The sequence below is a fragment of the Hordeum vulgare genome, chromosome 7H (genome assembly GCF_904849725.1).
Source record: "Hordeum vulgare subsp. vulgare chromosome 7H, MorexV3_pseudomolecules_assembly, whole genome shotgun sequence".
In the NCBI taxonomy this organism is placed as follows: Eukaryota; Viridiplantae; Streptophyta; class Magnoliopsida; order Poales; family Poaceae; genus Hordeum; species Hordeum vulgare.
This window is the reverse complement of record NC_058524.1, coordinates 543,882,533-543,909,787: the sequence shown is the minus strand read 5'-3', so window position 1 is coordinate 543,909,787 and position 27,255 is coordinate 543,882,533. Positions and strand designations below refer to the sequence as shown.

The following is a 27,255-nucleotide window of genomic DNA, read 5'->3' as shown; positions in this document are numbered from 1 at the left end:
CTGTAGCGACGCTTAAGTCCGCCCGAATCATGTTAGCAATAAATGCATTTTTCGATTATGAAATCTGGCAGATGGATGTCAAAACGGTGTTCCTTAACGGGTTTATTAAGGAAGAGTTGTATATGATGCAACCCGAAGGTTTTGTCGAACCAGAGAATGTTGACAAAGTATGCAAGCTCCAACGATCCATTTATGGACCAGCGCAAGCATCTCGGAGTTGGAATCAGCGCTTTGATGAGGTGATCAAGGCGTTTGGGTTTATACAAGTTTTTAGAGAAGCTTGTATTTATAAGAAAGTGAGTGGGAGCTCTATAGCGTTTCTAATATTGTATGTGGATGACATATTGTTGATTGGAAACAATGTAGAGTTTTTGGAAAGCGTAAAGGATTACTTGAATAAAAGTTTTTCAACGAAGGACCTAGGAGAAGCTTCTTACATATTGGGCATAAAGATCTATAGAGATAGGTCAAGGCACCTAATATCTCTTTCACAAACCACATACCTTGATAAAGTTTTGAAGAAGTTCAAAATGGAACAATCCAAGAAGGGGTGCTTGCCTGTGTTACAAGGTATAAAGTTGAGTAAGACTCAATGTCCAGTAACTCCACAAGATAGATAAAAGATGAGTGTCGTCCCCTGTGCTTTAGCCATAGGGTCTATCATGTATGCAATGTTGTGCACAAGACCGGATGCAGCATGGCCATAAGTATATTCGGGAGTGGAACACTGGGCGGCGGTCAACAATATTCTGAAGTACCTGAAAAGGACTCAGGAAATGTTTCTCGTTTATCAAGGTGACGAAGAGCTCGTCGTAAAGGGTTACGTCGATGGAAGCTTTGACACTAATCCGGATGACTCTAATTCTCAAACCGGATACATATTTATTCTTAACGGGGGTGCGATAAGCTGGTGCAGTTCCAAGCAAAGCGTGATAGCTGATTCTACATGCGAAGCGGAGTCATAGCTGCCTCGGAGGCGACTAAGGAGGGTGCCTGGATGAAGCAGTTCATGTCAGATCTTGGAGTAGTGCCAAGTGCACTGGACCCAATCAATCTGTTGTGTGACAACACTGGTGCCATTGCTCTAGCCAAGGAACCAAGGTTTCACAAGAGGACCAGACACATAAAGCGACGCTTCAATGCCATCCACGATTACATCAAGGAGGAGGATATAAATATTTGCAAAGTACACACGAATCTAAATGTTGCAGATCCGTTGACTAAACCTCTTCCACGAGCAAAGCATGATCAACACAAGAATTATATGGGTGTTAGATTCATTGCATTGTAAATGACATAGAGATGTGAAGCTAGATTATTGACTCTAGTGCAAGTGGGAGATTGTTGGAAATATGCCCTAGAGGCAATAATAAAATAGTTATTATTATATTTCTTGTTTCAAGATAATCGTTTATTATCCATGCTATAATTGTATTAAATGAAAACATAAATGCATGTGTGGATATATAGACAAAAAAATGTCCCTAGTGAGTCTCTAGTTAACTAGCCTGTTGGTCAAGGATGGTTAGTGTTTCCTAGCCATAGACAGTGTGGTCACTTGATGATGGGATCACATCATTAGGAGAATGATGTGATGGACAAGACACAAACTATAAACGTAGCATATGATCATGCCATTTTGTTGCTATTGTTTTCTGCATGTCAAGTATACATTCCTATGACCATGAGATCACGTAACTCACTGACACCAGAGGAATGCCTTGTGTGTATCAAACGTCGCAACGTTACTGTGTGACTATAAAGGTACTCTACAGGCATCTCCGAAGGTGTCCGTTGAGTTAGCATGGATCAAGACTGGGATTTTTCACTCCGTGTGACGGAGAGGTATCTCGGGGCCCACTCGATAATACAACATCACAAACAAGCCTTGCAAGCAATGTGACTAAAGAGTTAGCCCTGGGATCTTGTATTACGGAATGAGTAAAGAGACTTGTCGGTAATAAGATTGAAATAGGTATGGCGATACCGACGATCAAATCTCGGGCAAGTAACATACCGAAGGACAAAGGGAATGATATACGGGATTGTGTGAATCCTTGACATAGAGGTTCAACCGATAAGATCTTAGTAGAATATGTAGGATCCAATATGGACGTCCAGGTCCCGCTATTGGATATTTACCGGAGAGTGTCTCGGTCATGTCTACATAGTTCTCGAACCCGCAGGGTCTGCACACTTAAGGTTCGGTGACGTTTTCGGTATAGTTGAATTATTGATGTTGGTAACCGAATGTTGTTCAGAGTCCCGGATGAGATCCCGGACATCACGAGTGTCTCTGGAATGGTCCGTAAATGAAGATTGATATATAGGATTGTTGCATTTGGCTTCCGGAAAGATTTTGGGCATTACCGGCAAAGTACCGAGAGTGAAGAATAGGTTTCGGGGTTTTACTGGGAGGGGCCACCCACCCGGGAGAGGACCTAATAGGCCCATGGGTGGCGCACCAGCCCTTAGTGGGCTGGTGAGGTCAGCCCAATAAGCCTATTTCGGCCATGGCAAAAATAAAGAGGAAAAGGAAAAAAAGATAAAGAAGGAGGTGGACAAGATGGGAAGGAGTCCTCCACCAAACCGAATTGGAGGAGGACTCCTCCCTCCTTGCCTCGGCTGAAGCCTCCTCCTTGGAGTAGGAGGCAAGCCACCCTCCCCTTGGTTCCTCCTATATATAGTGGAGGTTTGATAGGGTTTTTGCACCTCAAGCCTTTGTCCACCCTCTCTCCCTCCACTACTTCGTGACACCTCATAGCTAGATCGTTACGGCATGGCGAAGCCCTTCAGGAGTAGCTTCAACATCATCACCGCCAAACCGTCGTGCTACCGGAGAATTCACCTACCTCTTCGTCTCTCTTGCTGGATCAAGAAGGAGGAAATCGTCATTGAGCTGGACGTGTGCTAAACGCGGAGGTGCCGTCCTTCCGGCGCTAGATCTGGACGGATCGTGGGAGGACGATGGTTTGGATCACGAAGACGTTCCATTACATCAACCGTGTTTCTTAACGCTTCCTGCTTAGCGATCTACAAGGGTATGTGGATCCGATCTCCCTCTCGTAGATGATCATCACCATGATAGGTCTTCGTGTGCGTAGGAAATTTTTTGTTTCCCATGCAACGTTCCGCAATAGTAACATACCGATAGACAAAGGGAATTGTATACGGGATTAATTGAATCCCCGACATCGTGGTTCATCCGATGAGATCATCATGGAACATGTGGGAGCCAATATGGGTATCCAGATCCCGCTATTCGTTATTGGCCGGAGAGGTATCTCGGTCATGTCTGCATGGTTCCCGTACCCATAGGGTCTACACACTTAAGGTCCAGTGACGCTAGAGTTGTAATGGGAATTGTATATGTGGTTACCGAAAGTTGTTCGTAGTCCTGGATGAGATCCCTTTGTCACGAGGAGTTCTAGAATAGTCCGAAGGTGAAGATTTATATATGGGAAGTCCAGTTTTGGTCACCGGAAAGGTTTTGGGGTTTATCGGTATTGTACCAGGACCACCCAAAGGGTTCCGGGGGTCCACCGAGAGGGGCCACCTGTCCGAGAGGGCCACATGGGCTGAAAGTGGGTGGGAACCAGCTTCCTGGTGGGCTGGTGCGCACCACCCAAGGGCCCAAGGCGCCTAGGGCTGGGAACCCTAGGGCGTGAGGGGGAGCCTACCACCAACTTGGGAGGCAAGCCACCCCCCTTGGCCGCCGCCCCCTCTAGAGGGACCTAGGGTGGCTGAGCCCCTCTCCCCTTCCCCCTATAAATAGATGGGGTGAGAGGGCTGCGCACCACCTGAACCCTCTCCCCCTGGCGCAGCCCTACCCCCTACACCTCCTCCTCCGTAGCGCCTGGTGAAGCCCTGCTGGAGAACCACGAGCTCCACCGCCACCACGCCACCGTGCTGTCGGAGCTCTCCCTCAACTTCTCCTTCCCCCTTGCTGGATCAAGAAGGAGGATACGTCCCCGGGCTGTACGTGTGTTGAACGCGGAGGCATCGTTCGTTCGGTGTTTGGATTGGATCTTCCGTGATTTGAATCATCCCGAGTACGACTCCATCAACCGCGTTCTTTACAACGCTTCCGCTTAGTGATCTTCAACGGTATGAAGATTCACTCCCACTTTCTCGTTGCTAGCATCTTCTAGATTGATCTTGGTGACACGTAGGAATTTTTTTGAATTACTACTACGCTCCCCAAGAGGAACGCCAGAGCTTAAGATTTAGACAAATATCACCATCTCAAGTGAAGGTTAATCGAGTTCGTTACACATCCAGAAAACAACCACTCGGGGCGATGCAAAATACCGGGAATTTCTTGATTCGAACTACTCAAGAAGTCACCTGGCGGCCATGCTGCCGCGATAGCATCAGGCTTCTTGACGATGTGTGTCGCAGAGGTCTACCCCCGCGGGTGGGGGGACGACCTGGTCCTAAAGCTTCAAGGGCCCGCAAGGTCCCGACACCTCGTGAGGCATGCCCGACCCACCTCTCCTACAACTTGCTGGCGTCCTGAGCGGTGAACTCATATGTCCCTCGCACCCAGCACCACGCTTGCGGCTTGTGGGGGTGCACGCCAACACTTTGTTCCCGAGCACCCACTCATCCTCCCGACCCCGCTAGGAGACTCCGAGGCGGGAGCCCCCGAGCCTGGGCAGACGCGGGTGCCTGGAGTGGCATCCTATGCCTGAGGGAGGCGCCAGTCGCGACACCCTCCATCCTATCGGCATGGACGCGGGCCCGTTGCCGGATGGGGGGCTCATTGGGGGAAGACCCGACCGCATGGCACTCCTCCGTGTTGTGAGAGCGTGCATAGTGGTAAGCGCAGAACATCCCGCCTACTCTTTCAGGCGCGCCTCTGTAGGGGCCCGGCGGCGGCCCAAAGCCGGTCACTGGGACCCGGAGGGGCACGAGTACAACGCCAGGCGGACCGTGCTCGGGCCCCTCGAGCTGGGGACCGAGCAGGTCAGCGCGTGCTGGTGGAGGCGACTCGCTTGTTGAGCCTCCTGCCTCTGACGCCGGGGCCGATGCGGGGCGTAGGGCGCCAGAGCCCTCCTGGCGACGACGACGAGCTCGGAGATGTGGCCCGCCCACGCGTCATACCTTCCGTCCGTAGGGCGATGGTGAAGCAGTTTGCCCGGTGAGCAGCGCGGCTTGCACATTCACATCCCCCACATGGACACAAGATGATGAAGATGTCGGGGGGGCAAAGCAGATGCTTTGCCACACTGGGGACCGTGGGAAGCCCTACTGCTCGCGGGCGGTGCGGGCAACGACAGTGGTGGCCACAACGTTGGTGGGGCGGTAACAGCCGCCCGGCACCAAGCACTCGGGGCACGCGCGGCAAGCGTCGGACATGGTGTGGGTGAAGCTGGAGCCGAAACTCGAAGGGAAGAACGGCTACGCATCCCTACCCGGTGTGCAAAATGTCCAAATCGGGGCTCCACAGACCCACAGAAAGGTTCAAACTCTCGGGTGCGCTTTCTTTCCTACCATGTTCTACCGCTCTACTTCACGACGACTCTCCGGTGGCTAGAGCTAAGGGAAGCGAACTAGAACGCACAACAGTTTACCCAGGTTCGGGCCACCTTGTGGTGTAAAACCCTACTCCTGCTTGTATAGATTGCTCGAGGTGGAAGACGAGTAAAAAGGTGGGTTCTTGCCCTAGTCCAACACATTGAGCCTCGGATCCCCTACTATGGAGGCCAAGCCTCTCTTTTATACTGACCTTGGTCTTCTTCCTCGAAAACATAGTTGGCGGAAGGGCATCCACAACGGCCATTTTGAAAGGGTATAGGACTACGGCCCGCCATGACAAAGGTGGTCTTCACGTGCAAAAGCCCTTCTTCATGACACGTTGCTGGGCTCGAGGGTGACCTCCATCCTGTCGAGCCCCCATCCTTAGTCCTCTTGCACCGATCGGGAAACCTTTGGGGGGTTTCCTTGGGAACCCGCAGCTGGCTTGGCTCCCTTAGCACCAAAGGGGAAAGTTTCTCTGTCTGTGCCTGCTGGCACCGCTCGTGCGCCGCATGCACAACCTGCATCACCCACGTGAAGGCACAGGGTCACGGGTAACTTCGGGATGCGTCCTCGCGAGGGGTGCCCTCTCGAGGCCATTGGGGACGATGTTCAAATGCTCACCCCGTGAGGCGAGGGCCCTCGCGAGGGTCTTCCTTGCCAGGCTCGCCGATGGGTAGGGCTAGTCTTGCCCAGCCGCGTCGCGCCTAGGGCCGCAGGCCAACGAGCCTGGGTACCCCCGGTCTCAGATGCCTGACAAAGATGCTCCAAGCAAAACTCATGATATGTGATGAATAAAAATATAGTTCCAAGTAAAATTATCGATGGTTTTTAGAAGAAAGAGGGGATGCCTTATGGGGCATGCCAAGCTTAGCTGCTTGGTACTCCTTAGAATTGCCTTGGGATGCCATGGGGCATCCCCAAGCTTAGGCTTTTATCACTCCTTATTCCTTCATCCATCGCGATCCCACTCAAAACTTGAAAAATTCAATCACACAAAACTCAACAAAATTTTCGTGAGATCTGATAGTATAAGAAAACCAAATTTACTATAGGTATTGCTGAAAACATATTCCAATTTTGTTTTTGCATTATACCTACTATATTTTAACTTTACCATGGCTTATGCCCCCATATAAACCATAGAATCATTAAAATAAACACATAACACAAAGAAAACAGAATCTATTAAAACAGAACAACCTGTGAAGATTCAAAAGAGATTACAAAAATAGTGGAAACACTAGCACCCAAATCACATAAAGCATAGCATCTGGCTTGATTCTGAGGCCTAGGCCCTGTCCTGATTTCAAAATAGTGAAAACACTAGCACCCAAATCACAAAGAGACTGGGCTGGGCCGGGCTCGGGCCCGTAAAAACCACTTTTTATGCCTATGTCGGGCCGGGCTTGGACCCAAAAACTAGGCCGAACAGTCGGGTCGGGTCGGGTCTGGGCCTGAGTTTTATAGTACGAGTTCCTTTAGGTCCAGCCCAAGGCCTGACCGAACCCGAGTTTTGGGCAGACATACTTTTGTGTGCTCTTTGTGTGTTTGGTCAACTCATTGACGCAGGGTGTGTCATATAGGATTTTCCGCCCTTGAACCCATCTCATTGTTCTAAGAGCATCTCCAACAGCCGCGCTTCGCGCCGCGTCCAAAAAATGTTTTTACAGCGCGCGCGCCGGTCGGTTTAGCGCAGGGATAGGCGCTGGCTCCAACAGCCGTGCTATAATGCAGCGCGCGCGCCGCACTCCAGCAGTGCCCAAAAATGCAGCGCGCGCAGCACGCACAAACCACATATACATTTCAAAAAATAGTGAGAAAAACGATCAAACAAACAAAATAAATCAACAATAATAGTTATTACAACTCAAATAAATAGTTTCTCGTTCAGTACAACAAATAATGCAATAAACACAACCAATAGTTCATGAACAATACAATACAAATAAGCAATCAAATCATGCTCTTTGTCGTCCATGCCATGCCCACCACTCTTCAATCAGATCCTTCTGAAGATCATTGTGTGTTGCGGGACGCCGAATGGCAATGATACGAGGCAACAAAACGGGCAACCCTTTCAGCCCTCCGTCGCACTCGCACGGGATGTCCCAAGAGCTCATACTGTGAGTAGTCTACATCTTGGCCACGCTCATTCTCGATGATCATGTTGTGCATGATCACACAAGCGTGCATGATGTACCAAAGCATTTTTTTATCCCAAAATCTAGCCGGTCCTCTCACAATAGCAAATTGGGCTTGTAAAATCCCAAATGCTCTCTCCACATCTTTTCTAGCAGCCGCCTGAGCATTGTGAAAATCAAGATTTTTCTTACCTTCTGGCTTTTTCAACGGCTGGGGCGCTGTTCCTCGGACGTCGGAGGCGCGCGAGGGCCGGCCGGACTAGGAGGGGTGGGGCGGAAGCGCGGCGGCGTGGGGAGGCCGGGGAAGCGCCTGAACGGGGGGCGCGGGCGGCGGCCGCAGCGGAGACAGGCCGGGGAAGCGCCGGCGGGCGCGGACGGCGACGGCGGCTCGGGGATAGGCCGGTGCAGCGCCGAACGGTGGTGCGAGCGGCGGCGGCGGCGCGGTCGGATGGGGCGGTCGCGAGAGTGCAGAGCAAGCGCAGAGAGTGCACAGCGCAGGAGATAGCAGGAGAGAGCGTAGAAGAAAGAAGGAGCGAGCGCGGGAGAGTCGCGCGCGCGGGAGCCGGCGCAGCAAATAATGGGCGCGGGATTGCGTTTCGGCCAGCACGCTCAATTGGAAATGGCGCGCGCAGTTTTTGCGCACCCGCTGGAGCTGCCGCCGCGTCGCGCGCGCTAAATACAGCTTTTTTTACGACGCGGCGTTTGTATAGCGCGGCTGTTGGAGATGCTCTAAGAAAAAGCAAACATGTCTCATACCTTTCGACTCCCTGTAGCACACCATACCCTGCTGCCTCACGTGCCGCTGGACTATGAGACCGTGCTCAATGACATCTACGGGTAACTCCTGGGGAAGCGACCGAGGTGCACGACCTCAAGGAGAATCTCACCGCACAACTCCACCTATCCAAGGAGCATCATCAAGGTGCCTTGGCCATAGATGACCCACCGACAACGTAACTGTTCGCCGACGGATCGTTCAGGCAACAAACAACTCACCTTCACATGGCCGCGAGTTGTGCAACTCTCCTTGATCCTAGCCAACAACATGTTCATTGTGGGCGGCGGTGGAGACGATGTGGCAAAGACATACTTCAACACATGAGCCCTTAATGACGACCACACCCCATACCCTGTCTCTCGTGGTCGCTCATGTTGCTGCCTTTCTCTATGACCTTCTCACCGCTGCCAGCCGTCATCATCAGGCCACCCGTCGGCTGCATCTTTTCCATGGTTGTAACCTGTCGACAATAGGATCAACCCCATTCTTGGTATATAGCCTCAAAACCCTTTGCCTCTCTTTACCGTCCAAACATGAAACCTTGCTATTTGATTAAGCGAATGTTATTCAATTGACCTGATATGATTAGGGTAATATTCTTTGCACACTCCTCAAGAGGAAAAAAATGCTTTCCATGTCACGTTCAAACCCTCTTCTAATGTTTTTATAGGTCAGTTTTTTGTAATGACTAATGGGTATGTGGTAATACATTATTCATTTATTATTTTAAGTTTGTGTATATAAATGTACAATCCTCATGACTAATTAGGTTCTTAATAAGATACTTCCTCCGTTTTTAAATATAAGTATTTTTAGAGATTTTACTAGAAGACTACATACGGAACAAAATGAATGTATATACACTTTAAGCCTCTAAAGTATGTCTATATACATCGATATGTAGTCCTCTAGTAAAAACTCTAAAAGACTTATATCTAGAAACGGATGGAGTACTAACTAATGAAGGTAATGGCTCCTTACACTTGGTTAAGTAACTCGGAAGCTAATTTAAATATTTGAATTAACCAATTCTTTACAATGGGAGGAGCATGACACTTTTTATGTTGTTACTCTATGTCTGAAGATGTAATGGTCAACAACACAAATCCATTGCATGGAGAAGCTATTGCATGCCTATTTAGGACAGTATAACCGCACCTAAAGCGAGCCCTCTCAGCGATTTGGGTTTTTGACCGTTCATTTTTTTGATCTAGACGTCTTGGGCCGCTGGATCCGCTGTCCTAAGGGGCAGCTGCTCCCACAGAAAAATCCCTCGATGGTGGTTCATTTAGGTTACGGGTCCGTAATAGATCCGTTATTGTGCTATTGGTACCCCTCTCCGCCAACATGACAGTTCGCTCACCTCCGCCCCTTCCACTTTCCCTCTCTCTACCCGATTCTCCTCAGCTGCAGATCCCTGCCTCTGCCGCCGGTGTTTCTCATGGCTACTTCTCAAGTCCACGCCGCCATCCTTATGAGCGTGCAGTTCAACTCAAACCCATGACATCTAGCCCACCAGAAGGTCCACTCACGATGTCGCTCGATTGGATCTCAAGCCGCCACCCAGTTGGTCATCTCCATCCCCGTCGTAGGTTACTTCCCTTGCTCCACCCCATCGCTGTCGAAGGGGATCTAGCCACGCTTGATGCCGGGCGACACGTGTGGTCTGCTACGGGATCCAGCCAACGAAGGTGACCAGCTATCAGCGGTGGTCGTCTCCACTCCCATGCCACCGCTGGCTTGTGTTACCTTCCGCTTCTGTAGGTCGGCCAGTGCGAAGGTAGGTTTGGAGCTTAATTCCTCAAGTGTTTCTGCATTTGATTCGATTGCTATTTGTTGTATTTTGAATAACTTTATCGATCTACCATTTTTGAGTATGTATTTTAGGGGTGAATGGTCTGAGTATTCATCTTTGATCTATGTGTTGTGTATGATGCAGTACCTGACGGATGTTATTCGTAATTGACCTTTTTTTATGCTTCTGTATACCGCTTAATTTGCAGTGCTGGTGGACAAACGAGTGTACTGAAAGAAAGGGGTGTCTGGGACGCCGCCTCCAGCAGCAATGCAGAGGAGGGGTGTCTCGTTCGGACGTCACATCATCTGGCTTAGTCCCCAAAATTGTTGAACTTCTGTACCTAAGGAGACAAAGGGGTGCGTGAACGGGCGAGGAGTTCACAGTGTTGTACTACCCCAGTTGGTGCACGATGAAGCCTCGTATTCCACATATTCACTACTTGCATCGCAATGTTTGTTGATCCTTAATCTATGTTCCAATTTATTCCTATAAATTATTCTCGAGCTCCTTTCAAATTAGTGATTTATATATGCTTTACTTTTGTAATTTATTTAGGTTGCAGATTGTTGCTTGATTTAGATTGCTAGCCAGATCCAGGAATTAAGTATCAGTTCTTTTGTATATTTCTTACAGAATTAAACCTAGCCAACATAAATGGAGTGGCACCATATTTGGATTGAATAGTATACTTACATTGAGTTCAACATGGTTTAAGTTTGCCAAAATGCAGGCAGTTCTCACCATTGACATCGCAAGGGATAGGCACAAATGCAATTTGAAATCAATAATACCACTGTTCTGTTAGTTTGCCGCCTGGCCATTATCATTCTCTTAGTGTGTTTCTCTACATTGAAATTACAATATCTTTCTGCTCTCGATTATTTTCTTTAGTCTCTAACTCAGTTGTTGTAGGCCTCGGTTAGAATAGGCATGAAAAAAGAAACTTAAATAGGTCGATGCTGATGAGGGGTTCACAGAAGGATAGTACTACAAGTAAAGAATGTCAGTAGCTTGTTGGTACTACTCTTTCTTCAGTCTGTAACTAAGTTGTTGTAGGCCTAGGTCTGAATAAGCATGAAAAAAGGAACTTAAATAGCTTGGTGCTGATGAGGGGTTCACAGAAGGACAATACTACAATTAAAGAATGTCAGTAGCCTGTTGGTACTACACTGAACCTGCATTTCCACCTTATTGTCATTGGAAACTTATGCTATCCTTCAAATCCATTCATAATATTATTCGTATAGCATTCCTTATGCCGATTTTATTTGGTTTCTGTGGTGCTTTACCAAAGCCTACATTTGGATTGACCTCATTATTCCATATTTTCATGTGCTTGAGAATATTAATTCATTTGTGAAACTAGACATTTTTCTCATGGGAAGGCTTGGTACATAACGTACTCTACATGCATCCTACATTTATAAAAAAAATTCATGGTATCCATGGTATGAAACAACCTTTACATTTATAGTGTATATTCAGTGACAACTCGGATTATGTCAACCTTTCCATGGTACGGTCGGTTGCATCCTGTTGGCACCGTAGTTAAGAAATGGCTGTGGGGCACGTTAGCTTTTGTTTACTTGTTGTAGTTTTCTACCTAATTTTCTTAACTTGGGATGTACTTTGCCCCGAGCACATGCAGAGTATATGGTGCATATGTTCCGTGGATACTCCCTATGAAGAAGATAAAGATCGACTATTATCGGAGGTGTTTGATGCTTCTCTGTACCGTTTAATTTGCAGTGTTGGTGGACAAATGAGCTTACTGAAAGAAGGGGGATCTGAACGTGATGAAAAGGTTATTTTGTTCGATTTTCCTTATAAGCATCCATATATTTTGTTCCCTTCTCTCTACCTTCAGCAACCATGTCCGTCGTGTCGGGTTTGTATCATTTCGACCTATCTTCTCACTCTTAAACCATTTGGCTGGGTCGATGTGTTATTAATAGATACAATTGATCTTGCGTCGTATCTCAAACTATGTCCCTAATACGCCCGCCCACCCCTGTGTATATTAAGTGAAAACTGGGATTATGTCAAGTTTTCGATGGTATGATCGTCTTGTATCTTGCTGTCATCGAAGTTAAGACATGGCTCCGGGGCAGGTTAGTTTTTGTCTATTCTCTGTAATTTTCTACCAGTTTTTCCTACCCTCGTGTATATGCTAGAGTGCATAGTATGCTTGCTTATCCGTTCAATGGATACTTTATATGCAGAAGATAAAGATTGACTATCATCTTCACTTAGTTGTAGATACTAAATAGTTAGTATAAAATTATGATAATTTAGAAAGAAGTATTATGGTGTGGTGCGGTAATAATTTTAAATTTTAAAACTCCACACCTTGCATCATACTTTTCTTGCAAATGTGGGCAGTGTATTCAAGTTGCTCTGGAACAATTTGAAGGGTTTCGTTGACACAGAAACTTCAGCCATGATTCACTGCATAGAAGTTTAAAATTGTAGTTGTTTCAGGTGCTTTGCCACATTCTTTATGCTTTGTTCTTTATGCACCATTATTTGATCCTAATCTGTTTCAATTCTTAACCACCGTCTTTTGGCTCTTGCTTTCAACAAATTCAGTGTTGGTTATTCACTTTCTTGACATGATACTTTGGGCAATGATTTAGACTTCTTGAGCCATTCTCTATTTATTATCGATGCATATTTGAAAATAAACGAATAATGTCTCCTTCATATATGAATGACACACTGAAACTATGGATTTTTCAGTCAACTGACTGTCCTATGCCTCATCCTGCACCCAGTACATTTATGTTTCATTGCTAATTAAGGTTCATTTGTGATACCTTTCTCAGGATGGAAATGTTCCTCGACACCATGACAAACATTGGTGGAGTAACAATCCCATTTGCTGCTGCCGGTTATGTATTGTCGCTGCCACAAAGATTACCTGGACACAGAGTCACAGTGTGTTCAAAAATGATTACATTTTCCTTTTGTAACCTGATGGTGTTAGTAACATCTCAGCAGTAGGGCGGGATTAGCTAGCCCTTTCTTGGATCTGTTTCTCATTTAGCTTGTGGGGTCGACTATTCATACTTGGATATACATATATATAAAGCATATATAGTAAATGTTATTTAGTTTGTTCTGGATGACCGATCAATGTTGTTTACCTAGAAATTGGTTTTTCAACCTGCTACGATTTAATTTCCTTTACCGTGCATAGTTGCATATATACTGTTTATGGATTATATTCTACGCTCACTTCATATGAAGAACAACATAAATTGCTGACTGGGTTTCCATTTAATGAGTAGTTGTGTGTGTCTACCCATGCCAAAGTACCAGATGAAAGAAAGCATGTGATAATGCTGATAGATTGAAACTATGGTTCCTTTTCATAGGCCCACTGTATCATGCCTACTCAGTTGCAGCATGAGTTCTCCTAGCTCAGGAAAACCTTGAAATCCAGATCCTCTAAAAATCTGAGCGAGCTAAATGATACTCCATCTGTAAACAAAACTTGAAACACTGAAAGCTAAGGGGATTTGCTGGAACTTTCATTAATTGCAATAAATCGTCTCTCCTGAAGAAATCAGATGAGAAATACTTGTACATTATTTTTGAAGGCAAGATATGATCCTATACATTACGAAAATATGTATCATTTTATTGGACAAGTGGATGGTCTATGAAACACGCGCCTTTGGCCTATTATAATTAACATGTTACATTATAAAATCGTAAGTAACATCTTACACTACAAATACACACCAAATTGTGTAATATAATATTACAACTCCATGTTCTAACCTAATTTTTAACACTATCATATAACATTTAAAATGGATGGACGCGGCAACGCGCGTCATTAATGATCTAGTATGATATGATTGAAGTGAGAACTTCATACGTCCACATGGATTGTAAGCACATTACATGGATAATGCTTTTTTTTTGCAAATAGGACTTGCATTACTCAAAACCAAGTGTTACATTCACGATCTATCAGTTTCATGGCCTCATCTGGGCCAAATCGTAGCCAAACCATGGTTTGACGATGCCACCTATCAAAATGAGCCAAAACGTGGTTGATATTATTAGAAGATCAATGAACATGAGTAATGCAAGAATCCCACAATCGCCTCCTTCTTTAATCATCTTGACAGCCTCTAGACAATATGATTCTATGTCTATTGGTAATTGACTCCACTATAGTGCCAGCAAAATTCCTTCTTTCAGAGCTAGAAGTTCAGCTTCCAATATCACCACATGAGTAAATGCATCTAGCTACATGAGCAAAAAATAACGGTCCCCTCATTATTTCGGAGTACCATTCACGCTCTTGTCACTTCGCCCAATACAGAAGCATCCGTGTTAAGCTTTAGGACGCGCTTGGATTGTAGGTTTAGTTCTAATACGGGTGTATAATTGATACAGACCTCGGACGGTCGTTTTTATTCCGGATGAAAATCGTACTACGATCGGTATTATACACTTGTAAATTAAATCCGGGTGTATAAGTTTACACCTATTTAAAACAGAGCCTTACTCTATCCGCACAGGTTTTAGCCCATTTGCTCACGGTTGTAACTTCCGTTTGCCTTGGATTTGTCATAGGGAGTATACATGTACAACTGAAGACTTACTTTTTATTGGATCGCCGCTTGGGTCAGATTGTAACATCAACCGCGAAGACAAGTAGCTGCTCATAAATCTTACCGTGAGATCAACAGGGGGTGGTTTCTTTGCACGCACCATCTCATTACGCAGGAACCAGATTCTTTAAAAAAGCATCATAATGTTCACCTTCTCCCCCCTCTTCTTACATGGATAATGCTCTCAGGAATGTCTCGGTGAGAAAGAGAGATAAAGTATCACAACGATGCAGCAAAGACAGTCTTAGTCATTGTATTTTTTTTGCTTACGCACGGGTTCTTTTGCTATCCATAAATAATACTTCCTTCATCTTAAAATAAATGACTCAACATTATACTAACTTTAATATAATGTTAGTATAAAGTCGAGTCACCTATTTTGGAACGGAGGGAGTAGTAATCACGTGGATGTGTCGTGCACTCCACTCTCCATACCATGATCGCTCGATGAGAACATATCAGCGGTGTTGTTGCCAGATGTATAATGATCACAAAAGAGGAGGCCGGGCTTAAAATGTGGGGGGCAGTGATTTTGTGACAAGACGATCGAACGTCACAAAAAGCCTGTGAAGAAAGCCTTGCCGGTGCACGATACTACTAGTCATATCGGGATCACGGTATGCCGTGCACCACGCAACGCGATGATCGCATTCGCATCCATCAGACGGATCAGCCAGCCCTGCAACCCTCGCGCTGCTATTTCGAAGCTACGGTACACGATGCATCTTGTCCTCTCCGCTGGCGCCAAAATCACGCAGCACGCCACTGCGAAAGATGGAAGCTTTGCCGCCCTGAAAACCCCCCTCCCCTGCCAAAGCACTCGCTCCGTCGCTCGGCACCGCTGCTCCAAGATCTCCTCCTCCCTCCTCCACCACTGACCGCCACTCCACTCAGTCATGGACGGCGGCCGGGCCCGGGCGCGCCGGTGGGCGGACGAGGCGGAGGAGGAGCGGCCACTGAAGGTGGTGTTCGCTTCGCCGGCGGAGCACTTCACGGACGCGGCGCCCATCGGGAACGGCAGCCTCGGCGCCATGGTTTGGGGCGGCGTCGCCTCCGACAAGCTCCAGCTCAACCGTACGTACCAGCTATGCCTCCCCCGTTCCTCTCGCTTTTGCCCCGGTCTCGAGTTCAGCCGCCCGCCATTCCTTGTTCACGACGGTTGTTTCAAACGGAGCACGTACCGGGATCAGATCAGCAAACCGGGCTGTGACTCGTGACTCGACCAAGAACGGCCCCTCAACTCCTCAAGGGTGTTCGATGAAACTCCCGAACCAAACCATCCTCTCCTACCTTATATGATTATCATGGCAAGTGGAAGGATAAAGTTACCGTAATTATTTTTGCAGTTGATACACTCTGGACTGGTGTGCCGGGAGATTATACCGACCCGAAAGCACCTGCTGCCCTCGCTGCCGTCAGGAAGCTCGTTGACGACGGACGGTTTGTGGATGCCACCAGTGCGGCTTCGGGCCTTTTCGGTGGCCAAACAGAGGTATATATGCCATGGTGTTCTGCTTAGCACATCAGAGCATGCTATTGATTGTCGTGTTGTGGTGAGGCCAGAGTGACATAGCGCCATGAATTGCTTGACCCTTGCCGCCGTTGAGTATCGTTCCGAATTGTGATATGATGCATCTTACTGCACACTAAATGTGTGTTTTACTTCGCTATAATTCCGAACTGCCATTAAATCCACCATTCCTATGGAGATCACACATAATTTTTTAGGGAAAAGATCACACATAATTGGTCCTTTCGTAGTCTGGTTGACGATATATGCAACATTTTAGCCTTTACTGCACCATGACTCTATGGTCCGTCACGAAAAATAATGTTGGAAGAGACCTTTTTCTTTTTCTTGTAAAAACTGCTAAAGGTAAAAGGTCGTTGTTTGGTTAACCTGCTATAAGTTGAAAAGTAGCATGTTTTTTTTTCCAGAAATAGCATATCATAACTGAAGAAACCGAACTAAACTTACTATTGACTTTCGAGTTAAAGGTTATCATTACAAGATGCAGTATTACACATCTGCATTAGAAGTTCATAACACATTCTTATCTTGATGCTATGAAGGTCTACCAACCTCTTGGAGATATGAATCTAGAGTTTGACATATCCAATCAGGAGTATAGTTCCTACAAAAGGGAGCTTGATCTACATACTGCAACCACAGTTATCACGTACAACATTGGAGAAGTTCAGCACACAAGGGAGCACTTCTGCTCAAATCCACACCAGGTCATTGTTACCAAGATTTCAGCAAACAAATCAGAACATGTGTCATTGACTTTATCGTTAAATAGTAAATTGAACCACCGAGTTCGTGTAATGAATGCAAATGAGATGATCATGGAAGGCAGCTGTCCAGTACACAGGCTACATGAAAATGAAGCCAGCGATGCTTCTGGTATCGGGTTTGCAGCTGTTCTTAGCCTGCAGATGAGTGGTGCTGCTGCAAAAGTAGTAGTTCTAAATGATCAAAAATTGATAATTGACAATGCAGATTGGGTGCTTTTGCGGGTTACAGCTGCTTCCTCATTCAATGGGCCTTCCGTGAATCCGTCAGACTCAAAACTGGATCCTGAATCAGCAGCTCTGAGGGCCATGAATATGAGTAGGAATCTCACATTTGATCAGCTCAAAGCTTCTCATTTGAAAGATTACCAGGGTCTTTTTCACCGTGTTAGTCTGCGGCTATCACAGTCACCAGCTATAGAAAAAATAAACATGAAAGAAGTTGGTGAAGCCATCAAGACTACAGCAGAAAGAGTGAATGGTTTTCGAAGCGACGAGGATTCTTCTTTGGTTGAACTTCTCTTCCAATATGGTCGATATTTGCTCATTTCGTGCTCTCGACCTGGAACACAGATATCTAATCTGCAAGGAATTTGGAATCAAGATCTTCTGCCTCAATGGGAGTAAGTTATTTTTATGTCTAAAGTTATTGCATCGTTGTCCTTCATTATTCATTTCCCACTGTTTTTTACATGTGAGGCTTTAACTACCTACTCTAATACATGCACTTACTGATGAATTGATTATAAAATATCTGACCTACTAATTAAGGCAACTGGGAGATATCGTTTCCTCACATGAAACTTTCATTTTCCTCAGATGTCACTTTTATTTTGTGTTTGTGATCCATTTAGGTGGTGTTTTGATTGGGGGGGGGGGCTGAATGATCAAACATTCACACTGCTTTAATTTTCCAGGTGTGCTCCGCACCTCAACATAAATCTTCAGATGAATTACTGGCCAACACTTCCTTGCAACCTTATTGAATGCCAAGAACCACTACTTGACTTCATAGCATCTCTTGCAGTTAACGGAACTAAGACTGCAAAAGTAAGTTCTACTGCTTTCAATATTTTATTTTAGTGAAACGGTGTGGTTACCACAAATATGAGTAGCATGATAAACAGGTCAATATTTGCTTGTTTGGGATTGTAATACCTTGGGGAGTTATACTGGGGAGAAATTTGTCATATGCCACCAGACAAACACATGACCAACTTTGTAAAATAGGTCATCATCTGAAAGGCATCACTGAAATCTACTTACTGAACAGTTCAATTTCTTAGGTCCCACGACAGCTGCTAGAGCTGTTTTATCTCGCTGCGGGAGCTGAAAACACACACATACACACGCGTGCAAGCCGAAAACGAAAATGAAAAAAGGTTGACAGTAGACTATCTGATTTGGATGCATGGCATAAAGGTAGACGCACAGTTAGTCACTGAACTTTAGATTTTATTCTGATTGCTAAGTCCTGCAAACAGTATGTTTGTTTACTGAGGCGAAGTTACCTAGACGACATCAGTGTCTTTCTTCCATTCATAACATCCTTAACGTGTAGAAGAATTAAAACATGAGCGATATGCCATCTGATTGCTGACAGAATTCTTTGTTTGTGACAGATCAATTACCAAGCTAGTGGCTGGGTAACTCACCACGTCACAGACATATGGGCAAAATCATCAGCTTTTAATGAAGATGCTAAGTACTCAGTGTGGCCAATGGGGGGTGCCTGGCTTTGTACGCATCTTTGGGAGCACTACCAGTATTTATTGGACAAAGTAAGAAATAGATATGATTTAATGTTGTCAGCTCACATCAATATTTGTACTACCTCATCTTACTTTGCAAATATAGCCTGGTTACAACGTCTCAATGTTTTGCAAGTTTCATGTTACCACATTGTTATTCTCTTATTGTGCAACTTGTCTTCGATTCATTACTACCTTGATACTCACATAATTATGGGGTTCTGCACCACTGGAATGTTTTCTGAAACAATATTTCTTGTTAAAACTGTATCAAGAATGTCCCAGTGTTCCTACAGCAGTATAATTTGTCATTTCACAGTTTTGAAATTCTTGTTATTCTTTTATGTTTCTTCTAGGACTTTTTGAAGAACACTGCATATCCATTGTTGGAAGGATGTGCGCTGTTTCTGACTGATTGGTTGATTGAGGGACCTCGAGGTCTTTTGGAAACAAACCCCTCTACTTCTCCAGAGCATGCTTTCATTGCTCCCGGTTCTGGTGATCACCAAGCTAGTGTTAGCTATTCAACTACAATGGACATCGCAATCATCCGAGAGATATTCTCGGCAGTCATTTCTTCTGCAGAGGTAACAATTAATGCCATAACTAGCTATAACACTATAAAATGTAATCAGAAAGATAAAATATATATGCTGGCGTAGTTTTTTGTTTTTGTTTGTGAAATGTGTGTTGACTCGATCATCTCTCAAACATAATATTTTGATGCTACTACACAACAGATTTTAGGAAAATCTGATACTCCTCTGGTCCAGAAGATCAAGGAAGCACTTCCAAGGCTCCCTCAGAATACGATTGCTAAAGATCAAACACTCGTGGAGTGGGTAAATTCTCTAGCCCTGCTTGGGTTTGGATTTATTTCTGTTGTAATATGACTTTTTTCGAGAAAACGCAAAAGACTTTGCGTTTCATTGGTGTTTTTCATGACTTACATCTTGGTGTTTTTCATGGAGGCACAAGATTTTAAAGACCCTGAACCTAGCCATCGGCACCTGTCACATCTCTTCGGTCTTTATCCTGGTCATACTATAACCATGCAGGGAAATCCTGAGATTTGCGAAGCTATTTCTAATAGTCTTCACAAACGAGGTTTGCATAACACAGTGAATAACTGCATTTGATTACGTATGTTAAGTGTTAATGTATCATACCTAAATAAATGGATGTTAATGCTCTGTTTACCCGAATATGGATTGTAGTCGTAGGGATTTACGGCCTAAACAAGCTTTGCAATAGTTACTACTCCCTCCGTCCGGAAATACTTGTCCTAAAAATGGATATATTTGATGTATCTATAATTAAAATAAGTCTAGATTCATCCATTCCTAGGACAAGTATTTCCGGAGGAGGGAGTACATGTTAAAATATTTTTGTGTACAGAATCATAAACATCTATGAACCAAATATAGTAATGGACACAGCAGATTAGGCTTATGGTTTTACTTTTAAAAATAGCTTATGCTTTCCTTTACATGTCTACATCTGTTGCCATGCATTTGATATGTCTTTATTTGGCTTTCCTACTTTTTAAATCAACGGTATCGAGCAATATTATGGAATTAGTCAAATAGTGGTGCATGCTTTGACAATAGGATGAATGCAAAAGAAAATCAAATGGTTGTGGCAGTCTGTTCATCATCATGGCTGTTGACAGTCGCCACACCAACTGTTGGACTTTGATCTAGCACAAAGGGGGTGTATAAGAGCAGATATGGATGGCGTGATTTGGCACAAATAGCAGTATAACTGTTGGTGCAGTTCCCTGCACCTAGCTCTCTCTTTCTCTCTCACGGCTGGAGGTAGAACAAGAAGTATGAGCAGACACAAAATATGGTGGTTCCAGCGCATGTACGCCCGCCGCACGAACGGCTTCTTTCCCTCAAGCTCGAACTCGAGTCCCACGCCGTTACAACGCCCGCTGAGGCTTCTTATAGCCGAGACGCACCAGGGTACGACCCACGTCCCAGCCCACGTCGAGCACTCGGTCCACGCCCACTCTGCCCGCGCCCACGATGCGCACGCACGCGCCTGGGTCGCAGTGAGCCCGCGGCGTACCGACTCAACGCCACCCTGCTGATCTTGCTAACAGACTAGGTCTACTCCACGTACACTCCGCGCCACAGCCACATGACCCGGCTGCTAATCAGCTAACCTACATGCACGCACCAAGCGCATCTTCCTAGCTCACAGCCCCGCCGCGGACCCGACGCGCCCGACATGCCCGGCGCACGCCCATACGCGCGCCCGACGTGTCCGACCCGTCGCCGCGGCTTATTTCTTCTAACATTCACCCCTCTAAGCCGTGGCTCAGAGAAGCCCGACGTTCTCGACGTCGATGTCTGCCAGTAGAGCTTGCTCTGCCGCTGCCCCATTCTTTCGTTGAGGGCAGTCCCTCTTGAAGTGGCCGCGCTCGTTGCAGTGGTAGCAGCGCCCGCGTCGGTTCCCATGGACGCTTGACGCCACGCTCTTGTCATCGTCGTCATCGTCCCGCGCACCGCCTCGCCGGCGCTCCCGCGCTCGCCACTGCTCCGCCGTGAGCATGAGCTGGCCGTCTTCCCGCTCGCCACCCGTCTGTCCGCGTCGCCGCAGCCGCTCGTCGAACGCGCGCAGCCGCCCGAGCGCCTCGTCGAACGCCATGGTCGCCATGTCGCAGAACTGCTCGATGCCGGCGACGACGGGGAACAGCCGATCCGGGACGGTGTCCAGCAGCTTCTTCACGAGCACCGCGTCGCCCAGCGTCTCCCCTAGGCTCGCGAACCGCGCCGTCATCCCTGCCAGCCTCCCGGCGTACGCGTCCAGCGCCTCGCCGTCCGCCATCTTCAGGCGGTCAAAGTCCCCGCGCAGCGTCGCCAACCTCGCCGCGCGGACACGATCGGCGCCAACGAACCTCACCTTCAAGGAGTCCCATACCTCCTTGGCGGTGAGCTTCGTCGCCACCTGCAGCAGCACGTCCTCCGGCAGCGCTCCAAGGAGCATCGCGCGCGCCGCCTTATCCTTCTTGGCGTTCACCGCCGCGTCGCCCGGCGCCACCGCCTCCCACACGGTGTGGACGTCGAGAATCGCCCGCGCCTTGATCGCCCACACCGTGTAGTTGTCCGGCGTGAGCATCGGCATCGCCATCGACACCGATCCGCTCGCGCCGCCGCCGTGTGGGACGAGCGCCGTTGTCCCCGGTGATCTCCTAAACCGAAGCTCTGATACCAAATGTTGGTGCAGTTCCCTGCACCTAGCTCTCTCTTTCTCTCTCACGGCTGGAGGTAGAAGAAGAAGTATGAGCAGACACAAAATATGGTGGTTCCAACACATGTACGCCCGCCGCACGAACGACTTCTTTCCCTCAAGCTCGAACTCGAGTCCCACGCCGTTACAACGCCCGCTGAGGCTTCTTATAGCCGAGACGCACCAGGGTACGACCCACGTCCCAGCCCACGTCGAGCACTCGGTCCACGCCCGCTCTGCCCGCGCCCACGATGCGCACGCACGCGCCTGGGTCGCAGTGAGCCCGCGGCGTACCGACTCAACGCCACCCCGCCGATCTTGCTAACAGACTAGGTCTACTCCACGTACACTCCGCGTTGGCTCACGCACGCACGTACTAAACGGCCACAGCCACATGACCCGGCTGCTAACCAACTAACCCGGCTGCTAATCAGCTAACCTACATGCACGCACCAAGCGCATCTTCCTAGCTCACAGCCCCGCCGCGGACCCGACGCGCCCAACATGCCCGGCACACGCCCATACGCGCGCCCGACGTGTCCGACCCGTCGCCGCGGCTTATTTCTTCTAACATTAATCGTCTTAATCTTGCAGTGTAAATTTTAATCCGTGGAAGCAGATTGGCATTGTGCTTTTTTTCTTGAGGTTTTTTTATTTTTGAGGGGAGACTGGCATTGTGCTAGTCTAAATAAAAATACACATTGTTGAACTTGATTGCTGTGATGGTTTCAAATTGGAAAGTGCCTTAGGAGCATCCCCTATCAAGTGAAAACATAAGAGATAAATTTGTGGCTGTATGTGTTTTGCCAAGAAAGGGTGCAACAAGACATATTTGCCTAGCACTGGTTTGCCTCACACCTACTAATAAAGGGACATTTCTCTCAAATCGGAAGTTAATACATCGTTGTTTCTTACTAGGGGAAGATGGCCCTGGATGGTCAAGCACGTGGAAGATGGCTTTATGGGCACGCCTTCTTAACAGCGAAAATGCGTACAGAATGATCCTAAAGTTAATCACACTGGTTCCACCTGGTGATACAATTAAATTCGAAGGAGGACTGTACACCAATCTGTGGACAGCACACCCACCATTCCAGATCGATGGAAACTTTGGGTATGAGATGTTCTTGCCTTTTCATTATACGATATATGCTTCATTCTGTCTGATCAGTTTGACAGTTTCCGTTGCGTAATTACCAATTAACCAACTCTGGGTATGTGCCTGTTGTCTGAAAGTAATATTAGCATCTCCAATTCTGTACTGTCTTGCAGATTCACAGCTGCGATCGCGGAAATGCTGCTTCAAAGCACTCCCACTGACGTGTATCTACTGCCCGCACTTCCACGCGACAAGTGGCCTGACGGGTGTGTTAAAGGGTTGAGGGCTCGGGGTGATACCACTATCAACATCTTCTGGGAGAAAGGGGAGCTCCAGGAAGCAGTGCTATGGTTTAACAACAGAAATAATTCAGTTTTATGGCTGCATTATGGCGGGCAAGATGCCGTAGCCACGGTGGAAGCTGGTAATGTTTACAGGTTTAATGGGGTTTTACAGTGTGTCGATACATGGCCCCTTGACAAATGCGCATTTTAGTTTGTATGCGTGGGGCTTGGTCATTGTGTCTGGACATATGTATATGAGTTGTGTGGATAATAATTTAATATGTGTGGTTTGATTAGGAATAATGAGTTGGTGTGTAGCTAATGACCATATGTATTGGCTTGGCTATCATGTGTGAGCATATGAATGAGTTGGTGTGTGATACATTTGGTGTATGGAACTATATTTCTCCTTGTTCTCAGTAAACAGTCAGTGTTTGGGAATGATTTCCTTATGAATGTATTAAACTATGCCTGATTTGATTTCTGATGCAAACAAGTACTAATGCATTAATCATACAAATTATGTGATGTGATACATTTATCAAAGGGAAAAGCTTTTTCTTACCTCGTCAAATAAGAAGAAAGGTTGCCTAGTTAATTAGAGGAAAACCGGGTGGACGGGTTGTATGTAGGTTTCAGCATCATCAGTCATCCTCAACTCAGTAACATTGGTAATCCTCTATTACTAAATAGCTAACTCCCACTAGCGATTTTTCCTGAGCTTTGGTGATGCCACATCACCTCATGACGTGTTTCCCTGATTTTCCGTATTTCTTTCCAAAACTATTAGCACGTCATGCCCCTTCCTGGCTTCATAGATTCTTTGGTCTTCCGAGCGACTCGACACGATGCATGTGCTCCCCTCAGTGTCACGGCAGCCTCTCTCCCCTTCCACCTCCAATTTTCCAACACACCACTACGGCAAGAGTAAAAGATGGATTAATGTTCAAAGATGAAACTGTTGAATTTACTGCGTTCTACGCGTGCACGTGTAACTGAAGCAATACCTCTCCCCGTTTTAAGCCATTCCTATTGTGGCCATATATCTCTGCTGGAGAGTCGCCAGCTTTCGCCCTCCGGTAACAATAGATGTTGATGGACCAAGTTTGAAGTCGACGATAATCATCAAATGGTGCCATGCGTGTTCGCCCGGACACACCTGCAGCAGTTGTTGTCGTCTCCCGTCTCGGTCGCTCCGTGCAAGGTTATCCTACAGCCTCTTCATCGTTGATTTGTCCCCTCCCATCCGTTTTTACATGTCCAGTTCTTATTCTACCTCATGCATTATTATTTTCTGAGGGAATCAAGTCATGTAGGAAAATTTTATATTTATTTTTTGCATTAACTTTAGCATTCTATCATTTATTCATATATTTTTTTAACAAAGTTCCCGCTGCAACGTGTGGGGCATCATCTAGTTCATCAAATTCTTCTAGCCACAAAAGTGACTACAGTATGACAGATACTTTCTTCCAGAAGAAACCGAGTCACGGCGGAAAACACATAGGACAGTAATGTTAACAATCACTTGGCATAATCAATTTTCACCACAGTAAGAGGTACACGGAGATCGAGGGCTTCGTTCCTCCTTTTCCAAAAAAAAAGGTACACCTAGGGAAGAGGAATTGGCCCAGTCGGATGCTCCACCCCCTATATAAATATTAAAATCAAGGAACAAATGGGAAAAAATTAAAAAACATGGAATTTTGGGATATCAAGCTTGAGTGCCCAATCTAACTTCCATGTATAGTTTTATGAAAAAAATACCAGAAAAAGTATCCCGGTAAAAAGACAAAAAATTTCCTATGTATAGAAAAGAAAACTGTTTGGATGGATAGTAGTTCAGACTGTATGCCACAGAAAGATTTCATGGCATTTTTTCACAAAACTTCGCATGGGAGTAGATTGGTCACCCAGGTTTGATATCCCCAAATTCCAGTTTTTTTAATTTCCTGGTAATTTTTGAAATTAATATTCGTATAGGGGGTGAAGCACCAAGGAGCTCCTATGTATTTTCCATCAATGCACGAAGATATCATATGCAACAAATGAAGCCTAAGAAAAAGAAATCAAAGCATTTTTTACAACAGCAACCTAGACACATAGTATACTCGGCGTGTACCTAAATACATTTTATAAACTGTCACGGGAAAGACTCCTCGCGTGACTATATTTCAATAAAAATAAAGGTTTGCAAAAGATGAGAGGTGAAAAAATCCCGCCACAATCCAGCGTGGATCTTTTTATCCGCCATTTTAAGGTGGTGTGAGACCAGAGAGTGAGGTCAAAAATAATAGCCTTAATCACATCATTTGGAGGAAGAGACAAGTTCCTAAACTTTTTGATGTTTCGAGCATCCTAAATTTTTCAGAGCACGAGCAACAGAATAAAAGGCCAAACAAACAGAAGAAGCCCGAGCTGAACCGGTGAGTTCCACAACTCCGCCAGTGGTGAGAAACAGGGCTGCAGTCCAATACCTAAATGCATACTCCCTCCGTTCCTCAATATAAGTCTTTTTAGTGATTTCACTAGGAGACTACATACGAAGCAGAATGAATGTATCTACATTTTAAAGTATGTCTATATACATCCATATATAGTTCCTTAGTGAAAACTGTAAAAAAAATTTATATTTAGGAACGGAGAGAGTAGAATTTAATCTACCTAATACAGTAACCAACAATGTTTGATCGAAGTAACGGGCACGTGAAAGGGAAAGCCACGTGATCAAAAGAAAGGAAAGTAGAGATAATTGACCAACAACCTTTTCTAACACGGTCGCGTAAAAAATGCTGGAAAGTTGATATGAGCTACAAGTTACAGATTAACCTTTGGCTAAATGTGACGAGACAAGTTTAACCAGAGGCAGAGTTACCATAACTGAGCCCTCAAAGATCAAACCAATAGCATGTCTAGTAGAAAATCTTAGAGAAAACTCAAGTGTGCATATCACCAGATTCAAACCGGTAATTAAACAAACTATGATATGATTGCTAATTAAACAAGGTCTTCGACACAGAGTCCACAGTAAGTACCAAACAATATATGACACTTAGAGCGTTAGACCCGACCAAAATGCGAGTGACAATTGTTATCAGCTCTAAGCAACTTCACATGTTAGCTTTCCGCACCTTTATGAAGGTTTGTCGCATAAGTTGATGGCTTGACGCCTCATCATTTTCTCTTTCCGTCGGAACTCCTTTTCTAATAATGCTCCCAAAGTTCAAGGCTTTTTATTTTGTTATCATAGTGTTTTTAATCTTCTCTTGCTTACCACTCCGGAGCATAACACACAATTCAAACTAGAAAAGAAAACTAAAATAGAATTAAAAAACATGACATTGATGTTACTTCACTGTGAAATAGTTGTTTTGCTAACTATGCTCCTCCTTTTTGTTTTTCTAGTGTGTACCATGTCTTAATCAGTAACTTCTGCTATTGGATGGATGTTTTCCGCAGCAACGAGAGGAAAACTCTTGCCACCATGTCATTGTTCTCCTGAACTTTAACAACTCATTGTCAAATGTTGTCCCATTTTACAACTACATAAGCCCTTGATATATGAATATATATATATAGTGACAGTTCTATTCTAGATCGAGAAGTGTACATATAAAACTAGTAAGTAAACAATATGTGGTAATTAGATGCATAACAACCAGATACAAATAGGTAACAAATGAGATCATGGCTACCAATATAAACTGCACACACTTGC

General features: G+C 45.8%; 1 protein-coding gene across 2 annotated transcripts; it reads left to right on the top strand.

Annotated features, from left to right (window-relative positions):
* Positions 1-15,561: 15,561 nt before the first annotated feature.
* Positions 15,562-23,981, top strand: LOC123412012 (alpha-L-fucosidase 2-like). Of its 2 annotated transcripts, XM_045104966.1 has the most exons (10): positions 15,567-15,945; positions 16,218-16,363; positions 16,945-17,789; positions 18,084-18,216; positions 18,789-18,947; positions 19,274-19,504; positions 19,658-19,759; positions 19,889-20,024; positions 23,073-23,268; positions 23,427-23,981. In XM_045104966.1, exons 1-10 carry the CDS (start codon positions 15,768-15,770, stop codon positions 23,746-23,748), a joined length of 2,448 nt encoding a protein of 815 aa, XP_044960901.1. In that variant the 5' UTR covers positions 15,567-15,767; the 3' UTR covers positions 23,749-23,981. The 2 variants fall into 2 exon arrangements, with proteins under 2 accessions (XP_044960902.1, XP_044960901.1); XM_045104967.1 differs by lacking the exons at positions 19,889-20,024; positions 23,427-23,981 and having other exon boundaries at positions 15,562-15,945; positions 23,073-23,258.
* Positions 23,982-27,255: the final 3,274 nt, after the last annotated feature.

Bases quoted from the DNA above. Each gene is read 5' to 3' on its own strand.
- LOC123412012 (XM_045104966.1), top strand. From the start codon at position 15,768: ATGGACGGCGGCCGGGCCCGGGCGCGCCGGTGGGCGGACGAGGCGGAG. The intron at 17,790-18,083 runs GTAAGTTATTTT...TTAATTTTCCAG, and splicing joins GATCTTCTGCCTCAATGGGA to GTGTGCTCCGCACCTCAACA. The intron at 23,269-23,426 runs GTATGAGATGTT...ACTGTCTTGCAG, and splicing joins CAGATCGATGGAAACTTTGG to ATTCACAGCTGCGATCGCGG.